This window comes from Mitosporidium daphniae (assembly GCF_000760515.2).
Source record: "Mitosporidium daphniae strain UGP3 chromosome Unknown contig-56, whole genome shotgun sequence".
Lineage (NCBI taxonomy): Eukaryota > Fungi > Microsporidia > Mitosporidium > Mitosporidium daphniae.
In genome coordinates, this window is record NW_013546212.1 from 1 (window position 1) to 23,782 (window position 23,782).

General features: G+C 42.4%; 11 protein-coding genes across 11 annotated transcripts, besides 4 other annotated features; 6 read left to right on the forward strand and 5 right to left on the reverse strand.

Annotated features, from left to right (window-relative positions):
• Positions 1 to 226: 226 nt before the first annotated feature.
• Positions 227 to 865, forward strand: DI09_56p10 (subunit b of calcineurin; the record flags this gene model as incomplete). Its single annotated transcript, XM_013381753.1, has 3 exons — positions 227 to 235; positions 266 to 706; positions 734 to 865. The coding sequence occupies 3 exons, from the start codon at positions 227 to 229 to the stop codon at positions 863 to 865; spliced, it is 582 nt and encodes a 193-aa protein (XP_013237207.1).
• A 43-nt stretch (positions 866 to 908) lies between these two features.
• Positions 909 to 2,190, forward strand: DI09_56p20 (uncharacterized protein; the record flags this gene model as incomplete). The annotated part of the gene is made up of 3 exons (XM_013381754.1): positions 909 to 920; positions 943 to 1,360; positions 1,397 to 2,190. 3 exons carry the CDS (start codon positions 909 to 911, stop codon positions 2,188 to 2,190), a joined length of 1,224 nt encoding a protein of 407 aa, XP_013237208.1.
• A 27-nt stretch (positions 2,191 to 2,217) lies between these two features.
• On the reverse strand, positions 2,218 to 5,330 carry DI09_56p30 (uncharacterized protein; the record flags this gene model as incomplete). Its single annotated transcript, XM_013381755.1, has 4 exons — positions 2,218 to 4,055; positions 4,082 to 4,763; positions 4,794 to 5,258; positions 5,286 to 5,330. The coding sequence occupies 4 exons, from the start codon at positions 5,328 to 5,330 to the stop codon at positions 2,218 to 2,220; spliced, it is 3,030 nt and encodes a 1,009-aa protein (XP_013237209.1).
• A 320-nt stretch (positions 5,331 to 5,650) lies between these two features.
• DI09_56p40 (uncharacterized protein) lies at positions 5,651 to 7,138 on the forward strand (the record flags this gene model as incomplete). Its single annotated transcript, XM_013381756.1, has 4 exons — positions 5,651 to 5,701; positions 5,747 to 6,008; positions 6,079 to 6,635; positions 6,686 to 7,138. The coding sequence occupies 4 exons, from the start codon at positions 5,651 to 5,653 to the stop codon at positions 7,136 to 7,138; spliced, it is 1,323 nt and encodes a 440-aa protein (XP_013237210.1).
• Positions 7,139 to 7,158: 20 nt separating this feature from the next.
• Positions 7,159 to 7,761, reverse strand: DI09_56p50 (uncharacterized protein; the record flags this gene model as incomplete). The annotated part of the gene is made up of 1 exon (XM_013381757.1): positions 7,159 to 7,761. One exon carries the CDS (start codon positions 7,759 to 7,761, stop codon positions 7,159 to 7,161), a length of 603 nt encoding a protein of 200 aa, XP_013237211.1.
• A 322-nt stretch (positions 7,762 to 8,083) lies between these two features.
• DI09_56p60 (uncharacterized protein) lies at positions 8,084 to 10,070 on the forward strand (the record flags this gene model as incomplete). Its single annotated transcript, XM_013381758.1, has 3 exons — positions 8,084 to 8,639; positions 8,681 to 8,719; positions 9,700 to 10,070. The coding sequence occupies 3 exons, from the start codon at positions 8,084 to 8,086 to the stop codon at positions 10,068 to 10,070; spliced, it is 966 nt and encodes a 321-aa protein (XP_013237212.1).
• Positions 10,071 to 10,099: 29 nt separating this feature from the next.
• On the reverse strand, positions 10,100 to 12,261 carry DI09_56p70 (telomerase reverse transcriptase; the record flags this gene model as incomplete). The annotated part of the gene is made up of 4 exons (XM_013381759.1): positions 10,100 to 10,595; positions 10,649 to 10,844; positions 11,798 to 12,026; positions 12,178 to 12,261. The coding sequence occupies 4 exons, from the start codon at positions 12,259 to 12,261 to the stop codon at positions 10,100 to 10,102; spliced, it is 1,005 nt and encodes a 334-aa protein (XP_013237213.1).
• A 449-nt stretch (positions 12,262 to 12,710) lies between these two features.
• Positions 12,711 to 13,607, reverse strand: DI09_56p80 (uncharacterized protein; the record flags this gene model as incomplete). Its single annotated transcript, XM_013381760.1, has 7 exons — positions 12,711 to 12,845; positions 12,877 to 12,975; positions 13,000 to 13,117; positions 13,152 to 13,289; positions 13,320 to 13,401; positions 13,437 to 13,571; positions 13,598 to 13,607. The coding sequence occupies 7 exons, from the start codon at positions 13,605 to 13,607 to the stop codon at positions 12,711 to 12,713; spliced, it is 717 nt and encodes a 238-aa protein (XP_013237214.1).
• Positions 13,608 to 15,104: 1,497 nt separating this feature from the next.
• Positions 15,105 to 16,586, forward strand: DI09_56p90 (uncharacterized protein; the record flags this gene model as incomplete). Its single annotated transcript, XM_013381761.1, has 1 exon — positions 15,105 to 16,586. The coding sequence occupies one exon, from the start codon at positions 15,105 to 15,107 to the stop codon at positions 16,584 to 16,586; it is 1,482 nt and encodes a 493-aa protein (XP_013237215.1).
• Positions 16,587 to 16,703: 117 nt separating this feature from the next.
• Positions 16,704 to 18,960, reverse strand: DI09_56p100 (DNA replication licensing factor Mcm7; the record flags this gene model as incomplete). Its single annotated transcript, XM_013381745.1, has 5 exons — positions 16,704 to 16,944; positions 17,089 to 17,689; positions 17,739 to 17,859; positions 17,925 to 18,341; positions 18,742 to 18,960. The coding sequence occupies 5 exons, from the start codon at positions 18,958 to 18,960 to the stop codon at positions 16,704 to 16,706; spliced, it is 1,599 nt and encodes a 532-aa protein (XP_013237199.1).
• A 682-nt stretch (positions 18,961 to 19,642) lies between these two features.
• DI09_56p110 (uncharacterized protein) lies at positions 19,643 to 20,972 on the forward strand (the record flags this gene model as incomplete). Its single annotated transcript, XM_013381746.1, has 3 exons — positions 19,643 to 19,942; positions 20,241 to 20,567; positions 20,655 to 20,972. 3 exons carry the CDS (start codon positions 19,643 to 19,645, stop codon positions 20,970 to 20,972), a joined length of 945 nt encoding a protein of 314 aa, XP_013237200.1.
• Positions 20,973 to 22,145: 1,173 nt separating this feature from the next.
• Positions 22,146 to 22,323: a sequence feature (Protein overlapping with rRNA (DI09_56p120, KGG50774.1) was converted to a misc_feature.).
• A 231-nt stretch (positions 22,324 to 22,554) lies between these two features.
• Positions 22,555 to 22,689: a sequence feature (Protein overlapping with rRNA (DI09_56p120, KGG50774.1) was converted to a misc_feature.).
• Positions 22,690 to 22,720: 31 nt separating this feature from the next.
• Positions 22,721 to 23,013: a sequence feature (Protein overlapping with rRNA (DI09_56p120, KGG50774.1) was converted to a misc_feature.).
• Positions 23,014 to 23,034: 21 nt separating this feature from the next.
• Positions 23,035 to 23,782: part of a sequence feature (Protein overlapping with rRNA (DI09_56p120, KGG50774.1) was converted to a misc_feature.) that runs on past the window's edge.

Below are 23,782 nucleotides of genomic sequence, written 5' to 3' on the forward strand. Positions count from 1 at the left end.
AGCCGTCGCTCCAAATTCTTCCAAAACGAAACCAGACAAGAAAGCTCCGTTAAAAATCACAATTACCCCGGATTCGGTGCTTTCTGCGCTGAGAGACATCGACTTTGACAACTTTGTTAAGCCGCTCAATTCGCTAATCATGGAGAGAAGGAAAAAAAATTGAAATTTATACTGATTGGTCCCTCATGGGCCCAATAGAATTGTTGATCATTAAGAAGCACCAATAATGCACAAGGTTTAATAAAGTATAAATAAACACATCCAGTCAGAGATGGAATACCATCGACCATGGACGAACAACGTAAGACGGAAATCTCTTATACTTGTAGTTACATTGGATGAGATGGAAATACTTCAGGCAAGATTCAAAACGCTTGACAAAAAAAGATCTGGAAAGTTAAAATGTTCCGATTTATTAAGCTTGGAGGGAGTTCAAGATAATCCGTTGGCCTCCAAGATTATTTCCTTATTCGACACGAACCAAGATGGCCACATTGATTTTGCCGAATTTGTTTCCGGTCTTTCGGCCTTTACCAGGAAAGGCACCCCACTTTCTAAACTATCATGTAAGCGCATCGCATGGTTTATCAAATTAGTTATCTTTGCCATTTATGATACCAATAACGATGGGTACATCAGCAATGGGGACCTATTTTTAGCACTAAGAATGATGACTGGAGAGCAGCTTTCAGACGTCCAACTACAAGTAAGGGGTATTTTGACATATTTCTAGCAAATTGTAGATAGAACTATCAGAGAAGTAGATAGTGACGGAGATGGTCGCATTTCGCTTGAAGAGTTTAAAATATTCGCTGTCATGAAAAATGAAGATATCATTCAGCAGATCAAGGCAGAGATTGGATGATATTTAAGAATTAAAAAGTATAAACTAAGCTTATTAAATTGCAATGTGCGAATCTGTAATTAGTTTTTCTAAGCAAGCGGCTTATGGAACTCCTTCAAATAACGCACAATGCCAATGTGCACATCCCTATTATCTCGTCGTTGCTTCTGTCTGCAGTGACGTTTTTATGTCTTCTGTTTAAAAGCTATCTATCAAAAAAACTAGATAATTCTTTCTGGAACAAGCTTGCACCCATTATTTGTGCTGCTGCGGCTTTATCTCATTTTCTTTCTCATTCCAGTGAATATTTGGGTGGTTTTGAACAAGATATAGAAGTAGAAAAGCCGGTTGAGGCTAATTATGCATCCCCATCATATCCCAGTGTTGAGACGTCGCCAAACTTTTGGACTCTTACAAGATATCTTCCCGTTGCCATGGGTTCTTTGGGTGCATTCGTTATTTTTTATCTTTTGAAAATAGCTCATAAACACGGTTCTCATCATCAAAATCTTTTGGGTAAATTCATCTTCTTTTTTGTTGATGCTTTCGTAGAGTGTGGAGTTTTATTCTCTTTTGGAAAGTCTGAGTCGACTGGTAATTCGACCTTTTTCAACATGATGCCTATCTCTGGATTCGAGGCTCTAGCTTTTCATAAGATAATGGAGACAATGGCTGTCAGTGGTGGTATATCTGAGGCCAAAATATTTTATCAATTGATCTATTCTTTGCTTCCCTTTTTCTGTGTTACTTCTACCCTTATCGCTTGCAAAGTGTTAAAATGTGATTCCATCAGCAATGAGTATATGTCAAAAGTGCTTAACGCACTATCTATTGGATTTTTTGGCTTCATTGCTTACGATCTTACCTTAGATGCACTTTCCGGCGGTCACCACTGCCACTGCCATGGTCACGGCCATGGTCACGGTTCTCTGACCAAATATCCTTTGGTCAAATGTATAACTTCATGTTATATGCTAGCTCAATTTATTTGTCTTGTCTTGATTGTGAGGTATTCTGATTACATCTCAGATTCCTTGGCGAAATATAATGATGGCAAAACTACAATCAGCATTTTTGGAAAAGAAAGACGGCTTTATCTGCTTGCAGTTTTCGCTATCGGATTGTTGGATCTTGTGTTTTTCTCTATGCTGATCCTTTATGTGCTTATTAAAAAGATACCTAAAGCAGGGTTTAGCAGCGATTTATTTGGCGGTAAGCCCATGAGATTGGCCGCGCTTGTTCTTTTTACTACGTTGGGCTGTGCAATCTCAAATGCCATCCATAATGTATTGCCATCCTCTGGCGATGGGAAAAAACCATGCTGCGGAAAGCATCACAAACATTAGGCGCAATTAACTGGAATAAACCTCTCATTAATTAGTTTTATTAGTGCCCTTTGCAGGCAGTCTCAGCGGCTTGGCCACATCAACCCATCTAGGCGGTGCTGGTGGGTTGGACTTGTTTTCAGCCCTTTCGGGCACATCATTATCGGTCGGTGTTGTACTGCCATGTAGCGTATAGCTGCTACTCCGGCTGCTGAATCCAGCACCCTTGCGCAGGCTTTTATAAAGCGGGGTAGATGTAATGGTGCCATCAGCGAGCACCTCGTTTCCGCCTTCCTCTTCTCGCAAGGCAAAAAACTTGGGTCCCAATTCAGCGAGCCACGCAGGGTCAACGGCAGTGACGCACATCATATATTCTTTGGATGTCATGATGAGTTCATGATATACGACATACTCAGGCAAGGCACCCAGGTTGTAAAGTGCGCTTGTCGGATGCAACTTGCACGGCATGCCTGTGCGACAGTGGACAAATTCTCCCACGCCCTTTGCGCGAGCAGCCTGGTGAAAATATCCTGCGCAAATGGCCTTTCTGACGATATCCCAGTTTGGGCCACAGGACTGGACAGCTAGCCCTTGTTGCCTGGTAAGAATATCCAACAGTTGTGTATATACTTCTCGGGCTTTTTTCAACAGTCTTGAATGCAGAAAGTGCTGATGGGCCCAGACATCGGAGTATCCGTGCGACCGCCATTGAGAATAAACGTGAAGCAAAGTTAGATGGTCCGACTCGCCTACATAGAATTTTTCTCTTGCTCCGTCAGCTTCTTCGGCACGCTCTTTCGGCCGGAAAAAGATTGGCGGCACAGAAAGCATAGATACAATGACAAGGATTTCAGCAGCACAGCCCATCTCTACACCTGAGAGTACCATTCGCGCCAAAGAAGGTTCTAAAGGGAACTCAACCATTTTCTTGCCAATGGCCGGGGTAAGGGCGCCTTCGTCATCTAACGCACCCAACATCCATAGTTGAAACATGGCTGTTTTTAGCGCATCTGGTGGGAGCGCATCCATAAAGTCAAAAGAAAAAAGGTCGATCACACCCAAGCTCTTCAACAACAGAACCGTGTTTGACAGGTTGGTGCGAAGAATCCCCGGCACCGTTGCCTCCAATAGCTCATGGTAATATGCAGACTCGGTATACAGGCGAAAGCAGGTTCCTGGCCCAGTTCGGCCTGCACGTCCAGCGCGTTGATTGGCATTTGCTTGGGATATCGGCACGACTTGCAGGGCGTCCATGCCCACTCTTGGATTATAAACCTTGAGTTTGCAATAGCCAGAGTCGATGACAAAGACAATGCCGTCAACCGTTAACGAAGTCTCCGCAATGTTGGTGGCCACTACAATTTTGCGAATTCCACCGGGAACGGCTTCAAATATCTTTGACTGCAGCTCTGAGGGCAGATTAGCATAAATGGGAAGAATCGCCGGCTTTGGGATACCCTCTTCCAATGCCTCCAGCCGCTCATGTAGTGTGGAGACTGTTGCTTCAATATCTTCCTGGCCAGTCATGAAAATCAAAACATCTCCAGGCCCTGACGAAATATGAATTTCAAGGGCTTTTCGAACAGCAGCATCGACATAATCTTCGCAAGGAACCTTTGAATAAAAGGTGCTCACCGGAAAAGTGCGTCCTGGGATCTTGAAAATCGGGACACGCCCAAAGAAATCGGAAAACCGCTCCGCATTCATGGTCGCCGAGGTCACGATCAGTTTGAGATCCCTACGGCGCCCAACAATTTGTTTGAGAATACCCATCAGCACATCGGTATGCAAAGAGCGCTCATGGGCCTCGTCCATAATGATGGCAGAATATTCCTCCAAGTCTGGATCACGAAGCGATTCTCGCAGCAGAACGCCGTCCGTCATATCTAAGAATTAGATTGCGATTTTTTACACTTGATTTTGGTAGTAGGGGATGTCACATCCTCAAATCGAATGGCATATCCAACCTGATCTCCCAGAGTCGTGCCCATCTCGCTAGCAACACGCTTGGCAACAGACATCGCTGCAACGCGACGTGGTTGGGTGCATCCAATGATGCCGCGGAGAGAGTACCCTACCTCGTGAAGATATTGAGTCAGTTGAGTTGTCTTTCCTGAGCCAGTTTCCCCGACTACAATCATAATCTGATGGTCGTGTAGCATGCGCAAAAGGGTGTCCCTTACACCAAAAGCAGGCAAAAACTGCCTTTGCTCCTTGATTGTCTTTGAGCGTGAAAAATCGGAGCTTCCAATTGAGGGTAGAGGCTCATTTTCCACCTCTGCATTGATTAGCTCTTCACCTGGGCGCTCTCTTCCATCACCCTCAACGCTCTCCTCGTTCGCGGGAACACCGCGGATGCGGCCTAAAGTTGTTCCTCCACCCTCAAGCGATGCCAAAACCCGCTGTCGCTCTTTCCGTTCACGCGCGGCACGTACGAGCGCTGAACCCTTTCTTGCAAAGGTAGCCATATCGGAGGTAGGATCTCTTACTGGAAGAATTATCCCGGAAGGCTGTCCAATGCCGCGTGCCATGGGCAATGACCAGCCTGAAAGGAAAACAGGATGCGCCTCTTTTGCAATCAGATACGACCGTGTCTAAGAACAGGTTATCGAAGGAAGCTTTACATGTCTATGATCTTCATCAATCTCATTGCGAGTAGTGTATCTCCTGGGGCTTTCCAAAATCTCTCCAGTGCTTATGCCACTTGTTTCGAGACGATTGAGCTCCCACTTTTGATTGTCCTTGTCATACATAAGTCGGCGAAGAGCAGCTGCTCTGGAAACCACTTTTGGCTTATCTGCTGCCAATAGTATTTGATGGCCCTCAGGGCCTTCCGAAGTGGATATATCGTCTGCACGCCTTGAAAAATCTTCTCTGTGATTTTTTCTATCAGAACTTTTGGACCATGATTCTTGATGCCTGCTGGAAGAATCTCTGGACCTACGATCACTATGTCTTGATCTTTGATCTGAATATCGATATTTATCCTCACTGTGGCGGGAATGGTAACTGCTTTGCGAGTCTGGTGAATATTCTCGCCTATGTGAAGCTCTGTCTGAATGCCGACTTGGAGTGGGCTTGAAGTTGTCCTAGAAATTAAAAGAGGAGATGCTGACCAGTGAAATTGGAGTAAACGGAAGTGCTCTTTCTTCCGTATCCATTCGTCTAGTTGAAGAGGTTGAAAGCGGTGTAAATATGTTCAGTCCAGATTTCAACTTTTGAAAAGGAAGGGCCTGGGTACGATCCTCATCTTGGCGCATAAAGTAGGTAAAGAAGCCGAAAAGCGGTCGGTAATTTGAAATTCAAATTTAAATTGAAATTCAAATCCAACTTGAAAATTAAAATTAAAAGCCAAGCCAAGCCTATTGTGCAATTGATGTGATTACTTTATATCTTATCTTAATCATCAAAATATCTTTTTGCTATCATGGGATGTAAGTGTTACGCTCCCTAACCCGGCCTAGTCAGAGTTTTGCAGTTAATGCGCCCGTTTTTGGCCATCCTTCCCGGTGTTGCTAAATCTGAGCGAAAGGTAGGTTTTCGCACACGTATGGCCTAGGTCCAATTCCGTGAAAAGGTGCTTTGGACTGCCGTCACGCTCTTCATTTTTCTTGTGTGCTCGCAAGTCCCACTTTATGGAATCATGAGCAGCGAATCTTCGGATCCATTCTACTGGATGCGCGTCATCATGGCCTCGAATCGCGGGACCCTTATGGAGTTGGGCATCACCCCGATCGTTACATCAGGGCTGATTTTGCAGCTTCTTGCCGGTGTCAACATTATCGAGGTAGATCAGTCTGTAAAAGAAGATCGTATTCTTTATGCCGGAGCGCAAAAACGTATGTTTGAGCCCCATTTTCCCTTTAGTGTTTGCTCTGATCATGACTCTTGGACAGACTCTCGTTCAAGTTCTTTCTGGCTTCTATGGCGACCCAAATGAAATCGGTGCTGGTGTTTGTCTTTTGCTTATTATGCAGCTTTTCATTGCTGGAGTTCTGATCATTCTTCTTGATGAGCTTCTTGAAAACGGATATGGCCTTGGCTCTGGCATTTCTTTATTCATCGCGACGAACATTTGCGAAACAATTATTTGGAAAAGCTTATCGCCCACAACGTACAACACGGGCAAAGGAACCGAATTCGAGGGTGCCGTCATTGCTCTGTTCCATCTTTTGATCACCAGAGACGATAAATTGAGAGCGCTTAAACACGCCTTTTTCCGAACCAATCTTCCAAACATTTCAAGCTTAATTTCGACTGTGCTCGTATTTGCAGTCGTCATTTACCTGCAAGGTTTCCGCATCGAATTGCCGGTGAAAAACATGCGCATGCGTGGCCAGCAAGGCACTTATCCGATCAAGCTCTTCTACACCTCCAACATGCCAATTATGCTGCAAAGTGCCCTCATCTCAAATACCTTTTTTATTTCACAAATGTTGTATAACAAGTTCCCTCATAATTTGCTTGTTCGTTTGCTTGGTGTTTGGGAGGTACTTGTTTGCATATTTTATTTTAGCCCTATGAGGGAACTAGCCAATTTTTTGCCGTCGGCGGTCTTTCCTACTACATCACCTCCCCGCATTCCTTTTTTGAGATCTTTACGGATCCAATCCACTTTATKGTCTATTTAATCTTCATTTTGAGCTCCTGTGCTCTTTTTTCGAAGACTTGGGTTGAGGTGTCTGGATCTTCTCCCCAAGATGTGGCCCGTCAGCTTAAAGATCAGCAATTGACTCTGCCTGGGCATCGTGAGGGTTCACTAAACAAGGAGCTCAAGAAGCTTATTCCAATGGCTGCCTCCCTGGGCGGTCTTACCATCGGTGCTTTGTCGCTTACTGCTGACCTTACCAAAGCCATAGGCACCGGTACAGGGATCCTTCTAGCCGTTACGATCATTTATCAGTACTTTGAAAAGTTTGCCAAAGAGCAAGCAGAGCAAGGCGGTCTTGATACGTTGTTTCTTAGTTGATAATTAAATAAAACTCGGAATTAATCCTTCGTTTTAGCAGCCTGCATTTCATTGTCCGTCAAGAAAGGCACGCCAAAAGATACGTGYTTTTCCGCATACTCTTTGCTTTTGGTCGAGATGTGGTATGTGTCTCCTATAGCCTCAAATTTGTTTTCGTTCAGTTGGGACTGAGCACACCCTAGCCTTGTGCTTGAAGCTGTTTTTATGAAGAACCGGATTGGCTGGCCGTACGAATCAGTCGACTGCAAGTGTTCAAGTTTAAATTTGAACCCGTTGCACGCGCCCCTGAGGATCCATAACTCGTTTAATGTGTTTTGATGGGTCGTAAAACATGCCCCTCTCGTTGGAATAAGGAGATACCATATTGACGAGCGACGCACTGATCTAATGTCGCCAGCAATATGACGGCGCTTTTTGACTTTGATTGCGTTTTGTTTGATTTTAGACGTCTTTGCGAAATATCGATCGTCGGTAACGGATTCACACAAAGCCATCACCATCTGGTCTTCCAAAATTCGCGAGCCATCCAGTGAAATCATTTCATTCACCCCTTCAGATGCTCCAAGGTCTAGCCATTTTTCTCTCTGTACCGCAATTCTTAAATCAAATGCATGCACGGGCATGTTTTTGGATAGGGCTTGTGTGTAGCCCAAGCAGCGCTTTGCTCTGGTGTTCTAGGCCTGTTCTCATCAATGCTAGCCTCGATGGCTTTTCATAATTTTTGAATCGCCATGTATTCAAGCTCTTTCTGTACAATTTGATCTCTTTTTTTGAATCCGGATCGCTACGATCTTCTTCAGAAGCCTCGAAACACGGCAATCGCATCGAAGGCCGTAAACTCTACACAATCCTTCCAGGCTCTTCAAAGCAATTGCAGGTGGAGTATTGTCTACATCTTAGGGTTAGGCTTGGAGATAGCTATCACCCATTTCAGCCAAAATTTTAATGCTTTCAAATGAGCAAAACCCATGGGGAACTTCTCCGTTTTCTCAGCTGACAATGGATCCGGCAATCACAATCCTTGCCTCAACATCGCCCAGAAGAGCAGAAATCTTACGAAACCTTGGTGTTAAGTTCACCGTAATCCCATCGCTATTTTCAGAAAATCTACAAAGAGGGACTGGTGAAAATTCGCAAGTCTCATATGTTTGTGAAACGGCAAAGCAAAAGGCCCTTGAGGTATTTGAGAGATTTTCTGCTTCAAGCTCCATCTTTGGCGTGCGTTTTATAGTTTCGGCTGATACCATTGTGTATGATCCAGAAACAGATCAGATTTTCGAAAAGCCGGCGTCAAGGAAACATGCAGCGGAAATGTTGAGAGCCCTTTCCGGAAAAGAGCACATCGTATATTCAGCAATTACAATTCTCTGCTTGGATGGTAATGGAGCACTCAAAGATATCTTGTCAAGTTATGAAAGTACCACCTCAAGTCTTGACGACTTGGACAACGATTTTTTAGATGCATACACAGCATATTCGGATGAAACATTGGATAAGGCCGGTGCGTGCTCTGAATTTGGCTTGCTTTCTGTTTTCATAAAGACGATGACAGGATCATTTTACAATACCATGGGATTTCCAGTAAGAGCCTTTTACAAATTGATAGTCGATTATTTAACGCCCAAAAAGGGAAAATAAATTGCATTAAAAAAGCGCCCAACGTGGGGCTCGAACCCACGACCGCGAGATTAAGAGTCTCGCGCTCTACCGACTGAGCTAGCCGGGCACAAGATCAATGGTTGATCATTTTTATTTAGTTTAATATTGTATTTCTCCACCAAAACGATCGCATAAATTGACTTATTTTGCATTGTTTAATGGGGTTAAATTAATACGAAAAAGGAATCTTCAGCTGCAATGCAAGTTCTGAATCTGAATGAATCCTTTTGAGATATGAAGATGTCAAAAAGCCCAATTTCTTGCAGCCGCAATGCGCATTACACTTTGACGTGCGCAAGCAAGAACGGCATGTGAATATGGTTGCGCGCAAAATTTTCATAGTTTGGGTGTATAGTGTTCCGGGCTGTTTTTTGCATCCTAGCATGACTGCAAATGCTCCAATTCTGCACGGTTAATGAAGACATATTGCCACCTGTAAAGCCAGAGGTCGACGCTGCTTGATTTCGAAAATTTGATGCAGGATCTCTGAATAAATGAAATGAATGTTTCTGCGATTATGATAATATGCTACTTGCGAAAAATAAATTAGATAGGCCTGAAGTAGAGATCTGGCGAGCTTTTCGCAAATCAGAAATGTATACACAGGCCTTCAACGCGACAAGCAAAATGGACTCGAAAAAATTTACATGAACAACAAAGACACTGGAGGGGCACAAACCATCATTGAAAGATCTAAAGATAGCATGCAACTTTGGCCTAAAAGATCTGTTGATTATAAATAAAGACGCTGACCTGCGAAGAAAATCTTGGAATGAGGCCATAGGTTTTTGATGGTAAAGAACGGTTAAGCTATCAGAAACATCTAGGATTTTGTTCAAGCGTCAACATGGTGGTACCTTTGAGGGTATTCCATCTGGAAAAATCGGATTTCACATAAAAAGGCGCTCTGCAAGAGATTGCCAACCCACACCAGGGGAAAGTATCTACTTATCAACACTTGAAGGGGCTTACCAGATTCAATGATTTTAGGATCGGCGCCAAGAAAGTCTCTTTCAGATTCAGCGAGAGCGAAATTTATGGCGGTTTTAGAAAAATTGATATGGCAGTTGTATTGAGAGAACCCTGTCAATTAGCACAATGGCAAACCTTGATGGAACTTTTTCAAGAAATGCACGGTGACATCCCTATCCAAAGAGATGCAAATGGTATCATCGACAAATCGCATTATCAGCTATCCGTATTATTGAAGCAAACCGGTACAGTGTCGGGTCTGTTGAATGCAGCGAATTCTTTGGCATCTAAATTTGCATAGTAAATGCTAAAAATATAACAAGAGAAGAGCTACCTGCACAAAAGCGAGGAAAGGACAGATCCTTGTGGAATGCCGACCAATTGTTTGTAATATCCGTCCCCATGTATGTAAACCAAATGCTGCCTAATGTGTCTTTTAAGGACAGAAATGAGCTTTGATGTTTCCAAAAAAGAAGAGCCAAAGTTCAACTGCTGAACCACTACACAAGACTTCAATCCATTTGTAAACTGAAGCCATTCGACGGGGTCATTGACTGACGAGCCCGCAAGTGCGTTCTTGTGAAAAGCCCGCTTAAACTTGCCGGGAGCAAGAAGCTTTATGCTGGCCCAGCGAAAAAGTTTATAGCCAGAGGGTGAAGAAAACTTTATGGCCTCTTTTAACAGCTTCTGATGGCAAATGGTGTCGTAGCAAGATTTGACATCGACTTTTGCAGCAAACAGTCGACACGAAGAAGATACATTCATATTTTTCATGGTACTCCTGAACCTTTGCAGTTTGGACGATACTTCATCAAGACCGAGTACACTAAAATCAACGCTACCAGAATTGCAATTCAATTTCTCAACATTATACCATACAAAAAAGGTACCTTTTCATATGAAAGAACAGAAAATAAATTTCCCAAAAGTTTGTAGTGATACCCAACTTCAAGCTGCACTGCAGAGCCGTTGTATGCCAATTTAGAAGCCCTCCTTCCCATATTTACAACTCCCCTTAGCTTCTTTCCATTGCCTGTCGGGACAAGGCGGAGTACAGAGGGCGCTAGCTCGTGATCTGTTTCACTAATATCCTAAAATCGATTTTCACAACACTTACCACAAGAAACGGAGAAAAAATGGCTTTCTTCAAGTCTGACAAGAACTCGGTGGACATTTTCTTCCAATCATCACAGCGGAAATAGATCACAGTATTCTTGTTGCTTCCTGCTTCTGTTATGTAGAAATTGTTCTAAAAGCCAGTTAATGGGTAAAGTTACTCTTAATAAAGCCACAACAATGTCATTAAAGATCCAAAAATAGATGCAACGAAATAAAAGCCGAACGTGCGCAACTTCTGTAAATGGAAGATAATTTTGAGATAGAGATCGTTTTGAAAAGAATCCCCGCAGCAGGGTAACGTTTAGCCATTGAAAGTATATGTTCAAGTCGATGCATTCATATCGACGTAAATTGACAAAATGTTTCAAGGCTGATGGTAAAAATGCCCACGCATACCTTTGAAAAGTTGCCGCCTATTGAATGAATGGCCAAACAGCTTCAACGGTAGCAGCCTTAAAAGTGTTGCGCGCAAAAATAAGTAAACTTGATGGTTTGCAAGATTGCCCAAAGAAGAGGACGGCCGTTGCAGATCAACAGTTGCGCAGTATTTATCCATAAGGCTCTTGTATGGCAACTTTTGATGCCGTTTGCAAATGAGCTTCAGCTGCGAACTGATGAATTTAAATCTCCAACTGCGCCTCTTGGTGGGGATATCTTTTGGCTCAAATATTTTTCCAAGTAAAATTCGAAGGTTTGTATCTCGCTTACATACGGTTGAAAAATAATGTTCAGGAGGAAACCCCCATATAGGATCCACTTGGGGACGGCTTTTCGCTGCCGTTCCACTGTAAAACATAGCCCTTCGATTTATGAGAAAAGGATTCCCGCTTCCATTGCTTTTTGTGGAGAACGCTATTGGCTCCTCATAAAAAGGAACGCCTAAAATGATGGTTTACCCACAAGACTAACCGGCTATTTGTAACCAAACATCATTTGGCATTTTGAAGAACATGGAAAACTCGACCAAAAAAAAGGAAAATATTGCATCTCCAAGCCTAAGATATAGTTTGTCAGAGCATGCATACATTGAATGCAGCGAAGAAAATCTGCACTCGGACAAAAGAAAGGAGACTGCTGTGTTCGGATAGAACGATTCAATTGCATGTGTTCCAGAAACACTGGTGGATCCATCTTTCAGCTAAAATAAACCAATATGATGCCCACAAATCGGAATCCAAGTGTCAGCACCGAAAACGATGATTTGTAGGGTTTTGACGCACTTTTTCTCTCACGCCCAAGCAACACGCCAATGGAGTGCATAATGACCTTTTCTTAGTTGCAAGGCATACCTCATGCAGAGACATCTCGACTAGCCCCAGCGTACAGCCAAGAGACGCAAAAACGGCCAAATTGGCACTTTTCCACCCGAGCATTAAATCTGGAAATTCTGTGCACATCGATACATTGAAGAGCTTTGCCATCACGTCATTTATTGTGCCCGAAAAAGGAAAGCACAGTGTAATCATACAGAAGATTTTAATTTTTATTCAACGGCCGAATTAATTGATTTCCTCATCAATTGCAACTTTGTTCTCCTAAAAGGAAGGATCAGCTTGGCCCTCAATGTTTACCTGGATGTAAAATTTGGCCAACTTTTTGGCGGAAGAAATCATTTTGGCTTTAATATCGTCGCTATCGGCAGGCAGCTCCTTGAATTCTTGACGCGACAGCTTTTCAGTACGATATGTTTCATAAAGGATATCGGATATATTTTCCTTCAATTCTTCCATAAATTGTCTACATAGTTAAGCGCGGATGATATGCTACTACCCTAACAAAATGGCCTTAAGCTTGGGAAAATCCGAGTGTTCCGGATTATCCGCTACATGTTAGAGACGATGTTTGAAATACTTTCAACAAATCCCCAAGGCAATTGACGACCTCTTCGGATGCCATTTGACTTTGAGATGCCGATATATTCGGGCTCCGCTCCAACGATGGCAAATGGCAAATATTGCTGCAATGATTAGCACTGTTTGGATGGGTACCTTTGCGTTTTCCTTGAATTGAATAACATCTGACTCGTCAAAATCATGTGGCTCAAACTCATAAATTGGAATGTGATATTTTTTTATATCTGATATGACCTGCCCATAAAAAATGGAAATTACCTGTTGTTTGAAGGAAAGCAATTCGGAACGCGTAAGCGCATCTGACTTTGCAATCACAGGGATGATATTGACTCTCTTCCCAACCGACTTCATCAGAAGAATATCAAGATCCTTTAGCCTACATGATAATGGTAAATTTGCTGCACATTTACCCATGGCCAGTGGGCGCGATAAAATACAAGAGCACATGAACTCGCGAATCCTCGTACTTCCTAATTCGATTTATTCGCGATTCCTCTGCCAGGAACTTGTCGTATTGCTCCTCAATATATTCAAGAATGGTAGCGCATCTAGGCCATTATTTAATATTGTGTTTTTACCCTTGTGAATTGCTAAGCGACTCCCCAAACCCGGGAGTATCGATAATCGTAATGTTCAGTTTTTTTGAGCTCTGGTCTGACTCTGCAACGTCAAGGTCAAAGACAATACACACATACCATACAAATACGGAACAAATCGGACGGGCTCGATCCTCTCCAAATCCAGGTCTATTTCAGCGTCTTCGCGGGGCGGGATAACAATCGAATCAAATAGCGTATTGATGAACGTGGCTTTTCCGAGGCCAGATTGTCCTTGGAAGTATAAAAATTGCACATACCAACTATCATCATCGTAAAGTGTATTGTTTTCTTTGAGAAGGACTTGCGAGCAGACAGCATAGGATTGGAGGCGTTCTGCGGATAATGTGACCCATGCATACCTCAATGATGTCTTTGGTCATTTCTTCTTAATTATCCAAACTTTCAGGATCAGTATTTTTAACCAGACCCTTTTTCTAATATTGATCAGACTGCTTGGCAACGGAAATTGGGCGTACCCTTTCCCCGTTCCAAGTAAATTTTTCTATTTTCAATTTTATTTTCATTCCAAAATTGGTTTTTGTTTGCACCGTAAATGGTACTTGTAAGCTTTTGAGCTAACCAAAGCGCAATCTGCTCTCCATTGTATTTTTTCTCGCAGATAAGGAGCAAAAGGGTCTTTTCTAAATGCACTCCCTTTCTTAACGGCTAAAAAATCGAGTATCCACTTTTTACAGGTAAAAATTCATCAGAGCCATTGGGAGGCTATTAAAGTCCCATGCAGTCGGTTCCTAGGCGCGTGAAGCCGCCTGAAGCTAGTGCAGACCTTACTGGAACGGAGATTTTTTTAATACTAGAGATGAAGAATAATAAATATAAAGATATCGCCATTATCCCATTCCACCCCGGTGGATGCTATATGCAGCAAGATTTTGATTTGTGTCCGCTTGCATGGCTTACCAAATATTATCCAACGTTTGACTGTTTCCTTAAGCTCTACAACGACTCCTTTGCTTGCTTGCCAAATATCCTGCATGTGCCATTGTTTAGGCCAACTTTTTAATTTATTTTGGCATCAGAGTAAGAGACCACAAATTGGGGAGAATTTTTTTATCGCTTCAAAGTACTTGGCACGTGTTCTTTTTCATGCTACCATTGGGGATCGGTGTTTCTCGAGATATTCCTACTTTTGCCATCAAAACCTTGGTATATTTCGCGACAAACTTCGTATATTGGGCACAAGCTTTACATTTCACTATTTTTGATGTCCAGTTGTACCCTACGCCTTATATGCACAATCAAAATGTAACCACAAAAGAGGCGTTGTGCTCAAAATTGAAACATACGCATAATGCCAGGCCAAACACAATGCTGTGTCGATACAATAGAGAAGGCAAAATTAGCCAGTGTTTTTTGTATATATGTGGACCAAAAAATCTCGATACTCATTGAAAATAGATTTTTCTGCAAAAAATCCCAATTCCATGTGCTGCTGACATTTGAAATCCCCAGTATTGCATTTAAAAATTAAATTATAATTACTGTAATTTGCAAAGTGCAAAATAGTGGCAATCATGTTGATAATCAGATTTTTCATATTAATTTGGTCGGGGTTCATCTCTAATGAAAATCTCGCCTTTTCGATCACTGTCATCAGTAGGTCTTCGGCCATCCAATCATAAGGCATTTAAGATCAATTGTGATACGAATACCCTTCTCTCCTCTTATAAGAATGTTTCAATAGGCAACCTTTTACTCGCTAACATGGTATTAAAGGCATGCCAAACCTCATGGATCACATCGAAAATGGCTCCAATATATGTCAAATATGCACTGAGTTATCCCTCTCTTTTTGTCCCTCTAAATGTAATCGTGAAAAAATCTTTTTTTCAGCATTTTTGTGGAGGATCTACTAATGAGGAAATCTCGCGAACCACTAAGCGATTGTCAGAAAATGGAGTAGGAAGTATCTTGGATCCAGCAATGGAAGAAGATCTCAAAGAAATTGACTTATTTCCGGAGGATAGGATCCTCCCACAGCTTAGCAACTCTGCCTCATCTATCTTTGATGCAGACGTAATGAACCAAAGAAAAATGGTCATTCAAAACTTGATTAATGCTGCCGCCATACCGGCTACGCAGCTGTCTGCTGGAAGCAATTCTGATATGACTAAATTTGTCGCCCTTAAGCTAACATGTATGGTTCCAACGGGGCTTTTATATTTGTTAACCTCATCTCTGGATTTTCTGATCTCAAAATTGGAAGGAAATGATGGTGTGAAATCGCTACACGACTTTGGAATTAAATTGCCCAATCAAAGTGGAGACCATCAGACAATTGCAGAGCTAAAAAAGGAAATCACTAAAATCCAACGCAAATATCCGAACATGTCGGCGCGCAATTTAGTGTTTTCCGCTTTGCATCCCGAACTTGTTCTCAAATTTTATTCAGAAATTTACCTCCCTATCCACGGACATGCAAAAGTTATGAACGAATCCGATTATAAGAATCTGCAGCAATCCCTAATCAACAGTATGGCCTTCTGCAGGGATATATTTGAATTTGCTGCGAAAAAGTCTATCTCAATCATGGTTGATGCTGAGCAAACTTACTTCCAAACAGCCATTCATTACCTGACTTTTGTGATTGCCAAGGAGGCCCCCTTACTGCGAGACAAGCCTGTTCTTTTTGGAACTTATCAAATGTATCTCAAAAATGGATTTACTTCCCTTCAGCAAGACCACCAGCTGTATTATATGTACAAATTGCCGTTTGCCCTTAAGGTTGTTCGTGGGGCGTATATGCAATCCGAATCTGCGCGAGCATTGAGCTTCGGATTATCCTCTCCCATTAACGATTCGATCTCCAAGACGCATGAAGATTATTCTAAGGCCATCGACCTGCTTTTGAATGCTATTCAAAATAATGGCGAAAGCACGGCGGCCTTTTTTGCAACCCACAATGTCGAGAGCATTGAAAAAATTCTTTCCCAGGTTGATCCAGAAGCCCAAGGAAATAAAGTAATGATTGGCCAGCTCCTTGGAATGGCCGATCATTTAACATTTTCTATTGCAAATTCCGATTTGGCAATTCCTTATAAATATGTGCCTGTGGGTACTGTAGAAGAAGTGTTGCCGTATCTACTTCGAAGAGCACAAGAGAATTCATCCCTATTCGGAAGGGCGACAGATGAACGCAACCAAATAAAAACGGTTATCTCGGAGAGGATTAAGAATCTTTTGTCTTCTCCATTTTTGAAAACAACGGTCTCTGGTAACACCACGTGAAGACCCAAATTTTGGTTAAACAGCGAAATTTAAATAAACTTTTTGGTAAAATGCTCGGAAGTGCACTAATGTTGGCATTGGATTTGTAAAATTTGGCGTGTTCTGATTATTTATGGGCTAGTTCAAAATCACAAGCCGTTGGCCGTTTTCCGAAAGAGACCAGACCGAGGCCCGATCAAACATACTCAGACAGCTCTGCAACTGGGTCTCCGAATATCCAGCCGATTGAATTGACTCTCTTATGATATCGATGGGGAGCTGGATGGGTGCCCCTGAATTGTATTCTGTCTGGATGGCCTTGGCCAAATCGCGAATGATAGCATAGATCTTGGATATTGGATCGGCAGGATAACGTTGTCTACCATTATATAAAAAAAGTACCCTATCGATTGAGATTCGGTCAGATAGATGGAGGAACGTGAAGAGTCCAATATACGAAGGGCCTCGTCAATATCGGCCTGGGCTATCTCTGTGCTAAAGCGAAGACGGGCCTAATTGTTACAACAGAAAATCCACCAATGCTTGTGACATGCGAATAACGCCAGTAAGCGTCCTTGGGGTGGTGTAGAAATCCTTTCCCATTGCATCGGTTGTCCTTAGACTGACGTAGACTCCTGTCAAATATTCTACAAGCGATTTTGGAAGCACTGGATTAAACCGACGGGCATAGGCGATATATTGTCTGAAGAAAAGACCAAAAGAATAATACCTTAGAACGTCTGGAGATACGAAAAAGGTGGACGGATCCACCCCTTCCTCATTGCATGAAACGGATCCGGTCCTGTGGACATTCAAAATATGGCTGGCTAGCCGAGCATCCTCTTCAACGTTTGGACGGTCCAGGAGCAAGAACAGAATATCGAAGCGAGAAAGAAGCGCATATGGAAGGTTTATATTCTCGTTTGGCGACCGACGTATATTGTAACGTCCATGGAGCGGATTTGCTGCAGCAAGAATACAAGTTCTGGCATTTAATGTTGTGGTGATGCCGGCTTTTGAGATGGAAATTGTTTGTTGCTCCATTACTTCGTGGATTGCAGTCCTGTCAGACTCCTCCATCTTGTCAAATTCATCGATGCAACATATGCCGTTGTCGGCGAGCACTAAGGCACCGCCCTCTATTGGTTATTAGAGACGCTGTTTCAAACTTACCCAACACCATCTCGTTGGTAAGCGGATCCTTCACCACGGCAGCGGTTAATCCAACGCCACTACTACCTTTTCCAGTAGTGTAAACCCCTCTGGGAGCAATGCGAGAAATGTATTTCAGCAGCTGGGATTTGGCAACCCCAGGATCGCCCATTAAACATATGTTCATATCCCCTAAGATTATCGAACCCTCAAATGAACGTTACCTCTGATCCGCAATCCGTCTGCGGTTTCTTTTGTGACACCGCCAGCCATCATTAGAAGAAGCGCCTTTTTGACATCCTCATGCCCGTAGATTTCTGGTGCAATTGATCGAGCCAGTTTAGAATACACATTGGGCTCTTTACTCAAGGCCACAACTTGTACCAGCACTTTTGGGTCCAAAACCAATTGGCTGTATTTCTTAATCATGAGCTCGACACTCATTGCATGCACAAAAGTGTCTGTCAGCAAACCTGCACGTATTGCCTGATATCCGGTATATGCACGAGGAAGGAAAATGCCAGTCAAAATGACCTCGTCACCAGGACTAGCGACCCTGGTGAGATCCTCATATAGGTATACGCTTATCGATCGAGGAATGTGTCCAATCGGAACTTGGTCAGTCTAAAGGTTAATTTTGATCGCCATGTGACACCATTTCCTGCAGCTTGAGCTCCTGAAACTTCAAAAACTTGGATCCACGCGATTCCATAAATAATTCCCCTCGAGTGTTATTGAGCTTACAAGCTTGTGAAGGACATTCAACCAGCGGAGTGAAAATGTTTGAAGTAACCTACGAAATGAAAGATGGCTCAAACTTCTTGATAAATTTCAAAGCCACATCGGTCGCAAAGAAACGTGCAAACGTTCATCAGGGGTTTGACCTCCGTAATTCGGACAACAACGCCGCGCAGACGGACAAGAGAGCCAAGGTGTATTGACTTGACTTGACGCACAGAGATTGCCTTGACACTGGAGGCTGGGATTATATTGACAACGCTAAAAAAGATCTTTCGTTGCTTACTATCTGCGCATTAGCGAGGGCGGGATGGGCAGCTTTTGCGGCGTGGATAGGATGTTTAGCTCGCCTTCCTGCTGAGCAGGTGCAGGAAATGAGAGAAGCGACAAAGGGGCCGATTCCTTTGCTTGTAATCTCAAAAGCCGATGACCGAGCATTGCAACTGCCGGATCCGAGGAAATTGCCATATCCTGAACCAGAATTAGCAACCATAACGACGTACATGTGGATTTGAAAGCGGAAGAAGCATATCAATGGACTTCATAAAAAGCTCAATATATCTATAGGTGTTTTTCTGGATCCTCGTAGCAAAATCAGTGCCCAACTCTTCCATCTAAAAAATTACAACATAATAACGACGTACAGATAATATGTCATCAAGATATATCGATATCGTAGTACGAGATCCCATGGCAATTTCATTCTAAGGTAACTCCAAAATCCTCTTACAATCCATTCAAGGTATTTATATTTTACGCTACCGTTTTTCAAAGATTCAGAATTGTCATTTTCACTTTGATTTTCATTTGGAACAAAAGAAGATGGAATTTCCTCATAAGAAAATCTTTCGAGAAATTGCGTACATTTATCTAAAACATCAGACCACTAAACCATACCTTGATCTACTTGGTAATTAATTCCAAGAATGATCTCCTCCATAATCAATATAAATTAGTTGGGCAACAGAAATCGGATTTGAAAATAATCAAATTATCAATTACTAGCATATAAATTTTATATTCCTTGTGTCGAGAATTCTAATTGGGGAACTAGCTCAAATGGTAGAGCGAGCGCTTCGCATGCGTTAGGCACTGGGTTCGATTCCCAGGTTCTCCATTTTTTAAATAGAAATTTCGAGTCCAATTTGTAATGTGAGCCCATTTGTAAACATTTTAGGGGCGCTACCATGGCATCTTCAACAAAAAAGCCACATTCAAAGCGCCTTCTTCATCGATATTTACGTTCCCAAATCCCCTCTCAGCAAATATCATCGTTTTCGCAGTGTTCTTTTAACCAGCTCATTGACAATACTGAGGAATTTGACGATGACGATATTTTGAAACAACAAGTTCCCGTTATCGATCACTCAACCCCAAATGTGATGTATGCCATTGATGCTCTTAACGCGATGTATCCTGACCTTATCAAAAAGCGCAAAGATATTCCACCGCATTTCGTTGAAACCTCGAATGCAACTCCTCAACTTGTATGCAGGTGTATTTTGATTATCTTGTAGGAGAAGCATATCTTACCCAATAAGCTACCTCTTAAAAGCAGATTTATTGAACATCGATTCAAAGACTATAAGCATAGTAACCCGTATTTTCTTTTTTATTTGATAAGAAATTTTCTCATGGGCATTTTCACTTTCTTGATAAGTTCAAGGATATTTTCCCGGCCTTTGTATTGCGATTGTATCCCTTTGCCATTTTAATTGATGGATGCGAGGCGCCCCTATTGCTTTCAAGTTACGAAAGCCAGGTGCTGTGGCTTTCTTATTTTAGGAATTTTTAGAGTGGATTGATAATGGTCACCTTCATCCCTCCCTGCTTCCAATTATCAGAGACAGGCAAGTTCCATTTTATGATGGATCGATTGTAATAGAAATCCACGATTATCGAATGGCGTCTTTGCTGTCAAATGGAGCCAGCCAAGCGCCATTTTGCAGCGGTGGAAAATCTCTCCTCTCAGACCACCCGGAAATACATCGAGTATTGTTAAGGCCAAATGAGGCTTCCATTGCTGCAGATATCCAGATGTATTTGGATTCAACGTTGGGAGAAGGTCTTTGGTCAGATGAACAGTATATTGAGCTAGAAAAGGGCATAAGGGTACCGCTTATTATCTCATTTCGATTGATTTTTCTCGCATATATGCGTGTTCTTTTTTCGCTTTTTGGTTTCCCATCTTATTGATAGAACACTACCTCATTGACCCTTTGCCTTGATCCATCCCCGGGCGTCTTTCAAATCATCAACTTTATCAGATTACAAGGAGGAAAATACAAGATCCTCAGAGATGAACCATCTGTACGTGCTAAGAAGTTTCGACAATATGAAGCCAATCAGAAGAGCACTGGAGCTCTTTTAACATCAGGCTCAGCACTCTCCAAATCAATTTCGGACTCGGTTTTGTCGGAAAATTCAAATGGGCTATTATCCCAATTTGACCAAGGCCACCAATCCACATCTGCCTTAGATCAACGGCTATTTGGCTTACCGACCGTCTCGCTGTAAATTTCATCCTCTGATGCATAGATTTGGACACTACTCGATCATTGAAAACCTTCGCAAGATAAAATATATTCGCAATTTGGAGACCTTTTCTGGGCTTGATTCCAGAACCGGAAATTCGGAAATCAGCAATTACCGCTCCAGTATGCCCTGCTGTTCCCTGTAACCCTTAGATTTTAACATTCCCCTCCAAAAGATATATCGCACCGTGCGTCTTGTCAGGGATCCGCCAGGTAATTAATTTGATTTATTTCGGCAGATCCTCCGATGAATTACACAATCAACGTCATTGCAAACAACGAAAACCAACCAGAAGTTATCCTTAGATTTGGGGCCTCTCAAGACCGCTCCGATAAAGGCGGAGAAACCGTTATATTTAGACTGGCTAGCCCCCACCTGATTGAAACATATATGCTTTCCGTGAAGGCTCTCATTATAATCCAAGATGCACGTATGAAGATCACCTGTGATCTCACAAATCCAGCTGCATATCAGTATTTCTTTCATCGTCCAAGTAGAGTAATCGATTAATGACTATGTGATGGCAAACACCGCGCCAGCCCCATCTATCGGGTCGTCACATAATTTTAGCAATTTTTTAAATAAATTTCAAATTAACTGGTCTAGAAATTACTTTTGACTTTGCTTTTTTTGTTATTTATGGATGCTTGTTTGAACCCTCCGAACATTAAGGTTGATTGTTCAAGCTGCTTAAAGCGGGCACATAATCAAGATGAACTGTTGGTTGAGAACGAGAAGCTCAAAACTATCGTCTGTAATCTCGAATCTCGTCTGCGGACAAGAGAGAACACCACAAAATTATTAATGAACACCTTCCAAATTCTGCAAAAAAGGGAATCGGAAATCAGGGAGCTGAAAACTAAAATCTCCTCTTTGGAAAATAACGAGTCCCATATTGCTTTAAAGTCAAAGCTCCAGTACGTCCAATCGCTAAATCTGAGTCTTCAAGAAGAACTTTCTCGCTCGGCCTCCATGAATGCTCGATTGGAGGACGCCAAGGCAGAGATAAGTCGTCTCACGCAGTCCTTGTCATCAAATAAGAGACACACCCATGCAAATCATTTACCTTTATCCCAGGAAGATCTCCCTCGTAGAGGGATCAAGAGGTTTTTGAGCGGCTCTCACAGTAATAATCGGCTGCAAGAGCTTGATTCGATGCCCTTTGTGTCAGATGCTCTCCAGCCTCAAGATAGTGTAGAATCCACACCTCGACAAGGAATGCCAAAGGTTCTTATCCCCGCATCTCCAATGTATGAGAATGATTTAAACTACAATCTTGTGCTTTCTGACAACGACTTTTCTATCTTTTCAGAGGAAATGGCGGATGTCCTCAGTTCCATGTGTTAAATCAATTCACAGGATTTATCTGCTGTTGACGTGCTAGCTCTTTATTTATTTGCTGAAGAAATGATTGAAGCCATCAGTCACCTTGCATCAATATTAAATTGCTAGAAATTTTATGGCGTAAAAAGGATCTTTCATAATAAATTGAAATTGGACAATCTTGTATCGCATTCGATTACTTGGTTCTGTTTGTAATAATTGTAATATAAATATATATTAGATTATTTTGCCGGTCCAATATCTACGGCCATACACACTGGAAAACACCGGGTCTCGTCCGATCCCCGAAGTCAAGCCAGTGCTGGCGCAGTCAGTACTATGATGGGTGACCGCATGGGAATACTGCGTGCTGTAGGTTCTATCTTTTTAATTTTAAAACTTTCAAGTGTCAATGTCTTCTGACCCCCCCAATAACTTGGCCTCATCCTATGGAATGGGATATAAACTGTTAAAGCAAATGGGCTTTTCCCAGGGTGAAGGAGTTGGAAAAAAGCACGGCATTGCTGTTCCTTTGTCCCATGGAGATTTAAGACCAAAGCAGGCAGGCCTCGGATATTATAAGGAAGAAACTAACGCTTCCATTGATCTGGGAAAAGCTTCCTCCTCCCTAGACGGCTCTTTACAGCATAAAAAGAACCCCCAATCGCTAAAAGAGCATGCTAGAATTCAGAAAAAGAAAGTTGATCTGATTCAAACAAAGGTAGAGCCTCTCTCATCTATCTTGGGGGATGCGCGAGAAATGATGATGCCGCCGGTTGGTATGGAGCATGTGGTTTCCTCTTCAGATTCAGGCCTGAAAAAAGTCCTAGAAGTGGAGGAAAGATGGTTGTTTTTAATGAAAACCGAACGAGATTCGATTGAAATACAAGTCCCAATTTACGAGGCATTGGATGAGTTAACACGCTCTCTTTCGTCTGCAATTTCTATGATCAAACAAAAGCTTTCTGAAAAGCTGGACGAACCACATATATGGTTACAAGAAATTTTCCAATCCCACATTATTGAAAAAGTAAAGCTTTTCTACATCCAAATGGAAGAAAAAAGCCGTGCCACCATCACCTCCAAACTAGAAGATAAAGTTTCCGGAGAGCTACACAGGGCCATCAATGATGCAGAAAGCAAGGCAGCCTCAGTTTTGTCTGCGACTAACAACATCCTCAGTTCACTGCTGATCCCATTGCACCGGAAGGGATCGTTGATGGAAACAAATATATATTTTCCAGCCGTCTTTACACGGAAACTTCTGCCAGTATACTTGCAGATGGAAAATGTGATTGGCGATCGCATCTCAGGTCCATTTATTTCGCAATATTTTATCTTGGGACTGCTGTTGCCTGCAATTAAAATTTATATTAGGTCTGCCAGCCTTCGAGAAGTCCATAGCCCCATTGTTTGGTGGCTTGAGGTGCTTCCCTGGGAGATTGTAGAAAATATCATGGAAACGGTTG